Source organism: Mangifera indica, chromosome 17 (genome assembly GCF_011075055.1).
Source record: "Mangifera indica cultivar Alphonso chromosome 17, CATAS_Mindica_2.1, whole genome shotgun sequence".
NCBI lineage: Eukaryota > Viridiplantae > Streptophyta > Magnoliopsida > Sapindales > Anacardiaceae > Mangifera > Mangifera indica.
Window position 1 is genome coordinate 11,560,064 of NC_058153.1, and position 5,423 is coordinate 11,565,486.

The window sequence follows — 5,423 nt, forward strand, 5'->3', positions numbered from 1 at the left end:
GGAGAGACGGTTGGTGATGACGCCGGAGAAAGTGAAGGGGTTTGGAAACTAAACCCTAAGGGGGGAAATGCGATCTTTTCAAACTTAGCTTAGGAAAAAAATGTTAATTTTTAAACTTTTAGGGGGGGAAAATGAAATTAAATTTTCAGGGGTTAGGGTTCCGTTAAATTTAACCGGCCGTAGATGGGTAAACGGTATTTTCATAGTTAATGGGGGAAACTTTGAGTTTTCAACATAGTTTGAGTGGGAATAGTGCTTTGGCCTAACTTTCATTGACCCGACCCTATTAATTGACCTGACCCGATTGATTTGTCTTCTAAAAGGCTGTTTCTGTCCCTGTATTCTCTTTTTTCTCGCCAAACCCTTCAAAAACATCAGCAATGGCGATAACGGGGCTAGCTGCAACAACCACCTTTTCGCAAATCCATAAGCTCCCCCAAGCAGCCTATATTGACGCCGTGAAGTGGTTCCCTCCGCTCTCACCTCTCTCGAAACTCTTCGCTGTCGCCCTCTTTGACACCGACGCTTCCACCAAACTCTTCGCTCGAGCTTCTGCACACGGTGGACGATGAGGGGTTTCACGAGGGACCCATTTTGGGAATTGACCCGGTGGAGAGTTCTGGGGTCATGAGCGTGGGGAAGACGGGAGGGTCAATTTGGTTAATTTCGGTGGTGTCGGTGAGAGTTTCAGGAGGGTCTTTGATGGGGAGGGTTTGGTGGGGTTTAACGCCGTTAAATGGGCGTCTCCGAGTGAGTTTGTGACTGGTGGTTATGGACATGGACTTCAATGGTGGGATCTGAGACGCCCTGGCGGTCCGGTTTCGCATTTTAAAGGGAACTGGTGAGCTTTGATATTTGTTATTTGCTAGCCGAGTTGCCTTTAAATCTTTTGAAGTATTTTTGGCATGATTTATATGTTTTTGAGTGCGTAAACGAGGTGGGAAGAAATGTTTGGGCTATGATTAATTAAATGAACCTTTGCTTGTTGGTTTTTGTTTGATACTTACATAAGCTTCGATGGTTTTCGTTTATTGCTGTGGATTATGGGCTTTTCATGGTGATTTTTGCACAGGTCTCAAGGAAAATCTTCTTGGATGGTTCATTCAATTGATATTCATCCATCAAGAAAACACACTCTTCTGGTGAGAACTTTTGCCTCATTGTGTTGTAAAACTTTCTGAGTCTGTGTACGAAATTGGACATGGTAGTTTTAGTCGTCTGTTGCCTCTTCCATTTCTCTTATTTTGTACATGTGAAATCTCTGCTGTTTCCTGCACTTTCGTTGTTAGAATGTTTCCGCTAGTGCCCCTCCTGTTGCTCTTCTTAGATGCATAAATATGCTGCATGGATTGCATTAAAGTCTAAAATAAACAATGTGACATGGCCTTGGGACATTCATACAATGCTTCTGATGATAATAATGAAATTTATATGTGCTTACTAAAGTCTTGTATGATTAAATGTTATTGAATTACTAAAATATACTAAAGTCTTGTATGCTCATATTACTAGCGGCTTAGCTCCATTATGGTTTTATTATATCAACTAAGAACAGTTGTTCCTTTCCTTTGATTTTATTTTGGATCATACAATGAGATGAACCATTTTAAATAGATGTTTTCCTTTTATTGACTGCAAGAGAAGAGGTATTCTATTGTGAAATCCAAGGAATTCTATAGTAGCATATTTTATTACTTTTCTCGAGTCTAATCATTATATCTTCATTCAAACTCTGGTTTTATAGTTCAAGAACCATGCTGATGTGATGCCTTAATAGGTTGCCTTTTACAGCCCATTTAATGTGTTAAATGGGGACCTCCAATTGATTGATTTACTTGATGATTTTTAAAGCCTGAATCAGTTTTCTTAATGTGATCTAGTATGACAGGTATCTCTTGTTTGCTTGAATCTTAAAGCCAGTTTATTGATCTAGTATTTGTAGGCTGGAAGCTCAGCAGGTACAAATCTATGATGGCAGCAACAACCACTCGTTCTCTCTGGTGTTGGGACTGGAGATGCTGCTATTCCTTCAATTTCTGAAAGTGACATTTGGGAGGTTCAGTATGATTGCTATACAAAATCCTCAAACGGTTCATCTGCACAAGTATTATGTGCCATCTTCTGCTCAGAGGATGGTATCCTTGCTGTGGTTGAACCATGTATAATGTTCTTGATCCAGCCATTGCTTACTGTCTCTGTAATTTCTGGCAACAACATGCTCACTTAGACGAGTCAAAATCTTCTTTGTCCCGTTGCCAGATTGGATAACTATTTCTTAACATAAATTTTGACTGATTATATGTAAATGTGAAGAACCCCCTGAGCTTATGGCCAAACCCTGAGCAATTAACAGTTTTGACATTGACCAGCAGAACCCCTCCATAAGTACTTTACAAGAATTTTTTTTGATCTATTTGCATTTGGGAAGTCTATATAAAAGCCTTTACTGAACACACAAACTTGCATGCAGAATGCCATATGTAGTTTGGAGTGGAAATCTCTGGCGATCATGATAAGACGATGATGTCTAACAAAATAGTTTTATCCCTTGAAAATTATCATTCAGAAATGTTTTAAACTCTCTCTTTATGAATCTAGAAAATGTGGTGTTTTAGGAATTCATGTAACGTTAATGTAATTTAATTAAGCATTTTATAATATGTGCAGAAATCCGGTAATGTGGTTGTATTTTTTTGTTCAGGTAAATTAAATCTTACATCTTCACCTACTGGTCTGAGTTTTTGAGTCCATAGAGTACTTAATAGATTAGGTGTTTTAACATGATCAAAGTGCATGCAGATGAGAACTGTTCAGACTTAACTTTTTTGAAAAAAAAAAAAAAATTCATTGAACTTTTCTTAAGTGGAACCCATTAAAGGAAAAGTGATGAATTAGCCGCTGCTGACAAGAGTGGTAGGAGGATAGTTATCTGATTTTCCTCGTAATTACATATGCTTAATTAGTAGTTAAGCTAACTTTAAGCCTTGCATGATCAACTGATTATCCGTGAGATCAGAGATGAAGAAAGAGTAGAAAATGCTAGTGTACTTAGAAAGTGTGCATTGGAAACCAACAGAGTCGGTAGCCATTCTAGAATACACGGATGAGGCCTGGAAATATAATCCTATCATGCCTGAAGATCCTTATGACATAGCCATGGCTCGCTTTTGGGCTAAACCCATTGATGAGAAGGTAAATTAACTATATAATTAAGAAATGTTTAATATTTAACATTTGCAGCGGTTAATAAAAATCATTTGCCTGTTGATTGGAGCTGCTATGGAAAGTGTTTTGAGGTTTTTACAAGCAAAGAGAGTGAGCAGGCGAAGGCGATTGATGAAACTTCTCTGCAGTTGAAAATTCTTGAATCCTAGCTCAAGGATCGGAGAAGCTGAGATCAGAATCCTTGACCTTTTGCACTCGGATCCATGCCACCAAAGAAAGTGGACCAAATTTTTTTCTTATAGGTTAAATTATGCATATAAAAACCCACATGACCAGAGTCGATTCAATATTTGGATTAAACGAATAAAGTTTGGACAAAGGTATTTTAGATTTTAGATTTAAGATAAATCCATATTTTTTAACAGTTTTTCATCTTCTTCCATCAATCTTTATCTCTTTTTACTTTTTCATTCTCTCTAATAATTTTTTCAATGAATTCATTGTCAGTTGAATAAATTGAATTTAATCTCAAATTGAATGACAATACCAGCTCTTGAACCTGTAACCTTTTAACTGTGCTAAAAGGTTGAATACTACCAAGGTAAATTCTAAAAGTTAACCTACTTTGTCTTGTGATTAGGGAGAACATGACCAGAGTCGTTTCAATATTTGGATTGAACAAGTCAGACTCCAACAGAGGTAATGTAGACTCTAGATCAAGATCAAGGTAAATCCATTTTTTTTTAACCATTTTTCATCTTCTTCAGTCAATCTTTATCTTCTCCTACTTGTTCATCCTCTCCAATAATTATTTTGATGAATTCATTATCAATTAAATAAATCAAATTTAATTTTAAATTAACTTCTCTTTACTCAAATTGAGCTTAAATCAGTCCTTAGTTCAGCTCAACTCGAAATGTGTCACTTGTGGACACAGCAACTAAGGACATTATTTCTACATCATACATTTGTATGGCATGTACATAAATAGTATTTCTCAAGTCAATGAAGCCATTAGAATGATTTTTATTTCCTTCTACAGAAGCCCAGTCCAATTTTGTTCATGGTGGAAGTCGTTCCACGTGTCATAAAAAGTGGTTGCATTAAATTTGAAAAATCCATATGCCCACATGTGAAGCGTTTTCGTGGAAGAGAGACAATAGCCATTATACTTAATATTAAAAAAAATTAATTTTTATTTGATGGCATGATTCTAAAATGTCAAAGGTATTTAATGTAACATTTATTTGATGAAATGACTGTAACCCTGATTAATTATTTCCATGGTAAATAATTGTAACACAGTATACAAAACATTATCTACTTCAAGAAAGTTAACCACCCCAGCTAGTAAATTATTCAGAGTAGAAGAGATGGACAGGTTGCCCATTTACAAGATTAATTAATTTGGAAAAATAAAAAAATAAAGGAAATGCCATTATTAGGCTTTATCAAATTATACTAAAGTTTTGGATAGTCTGAGTATATACATAATTTGGGGAGGGAAAATGATGATCAGTAGTATGATTGAAATTAATTTCTCTTCATTCTAAGGGCAAGTGCTTGAAGCTCACCCAAATCAGTACTATTACACGGCCTCTTCTTATTTGGAAAAGCTTGAAATGAAAATTCTTCTCTGCAGCTCTCTACTTCTTGCATATTCATCCCATCGTTGTTGCCATCTGCTGATTCGAATGAGCTTTGTGGCGATATTGAATTCATGTAAGTTGGATAATTAGCAGGAAACGATGACACCCCACCTGTGTTTCCCAGCCAATATTGATTCTCCATGTTTCTCGGATCCATTATATTCTGACCCAGTTGAGCCTTCAGTGGCATCAATTGAGCTTGCAAAATTGCCACCTACGAGAACATTGAAGGTTCAGTAGCAAGAATCTAACATCAATGAAAACAGAAAAATAACTTAATATTATATGAGAAATATTTTTAGAACTCAAAGCAGAAAAAGATAATTGATAATATATGAGAAATATTTTTTAGAGATAAAATAACTAGATATGGTTGAAAATTTGAGTAATTACCTGTTGTTGCAAGGCGAAGATGTGTGCAACACAACCATAAGCAGGATCTCTAATCGGAGCTTGAGCTTCATAGGCAATTGTGAAAACAACCTCATAACGATCAGCCACAGGAACATGCAACAACAATTTAGACACATAACTGGCACCAAAAACTTTATGAATGGCAGCGAACCGTGCAGGGCCTTGTTCGGAGCAAAAATACAATCTGATGTGCAT

The 5,423-nt window shown here is 36.4% G+C and overlaps 1 protein-coding gene and 1 pseudogene across 1 annotated transcript; one reads left to right on the forward strand and one right to left on the reverse strand.

The window, feature by feature from the left end:
- The first annotated feature begins 380 nt into the window (after positions 1-380).
- LOC123200253 lies at positions 381-2,293 on the forward strand (annotated as a pseudogene).
- A 2,405-nt stretch (positions 2,294-4,698) lies between these two features.
- LOC123200254 (LOB domain-containing protein 16-like) lies at positions 4,699-5,423 on the reverse strand. The gene is made up of 2 exons (XM_044615399.1): positions 5,208-5,423; positions 4,699-5,028 (listed from the first exon to the last, which is right to left on the reverse strand). The coding sequence occupies exons 1-2, from the start codon at positions 5,421-5,423 to the stop codon at positions 4,699-4,701; spliced, it is 546 nt and encodes a 181-aa protein (XP_044471334.1).

Excerpts from the sequence above, each read along its gene's own strand:
- LOC123200254 (XM_044615399.1), bottom strand. The coding sequence starts at position 5,423 with ATGCACATCAGATTGTATTTTTGCTCCGAACAAGGCCCTGCACGGTTC. Across the intron at positions 5,029-5,207 it reads TCTTCGCCTTGCAACAACAG|GTGGCAATTTTGCAAGCTCA; the intron begins GTAATTACTCAA and ends ATGTTCTCGTAG.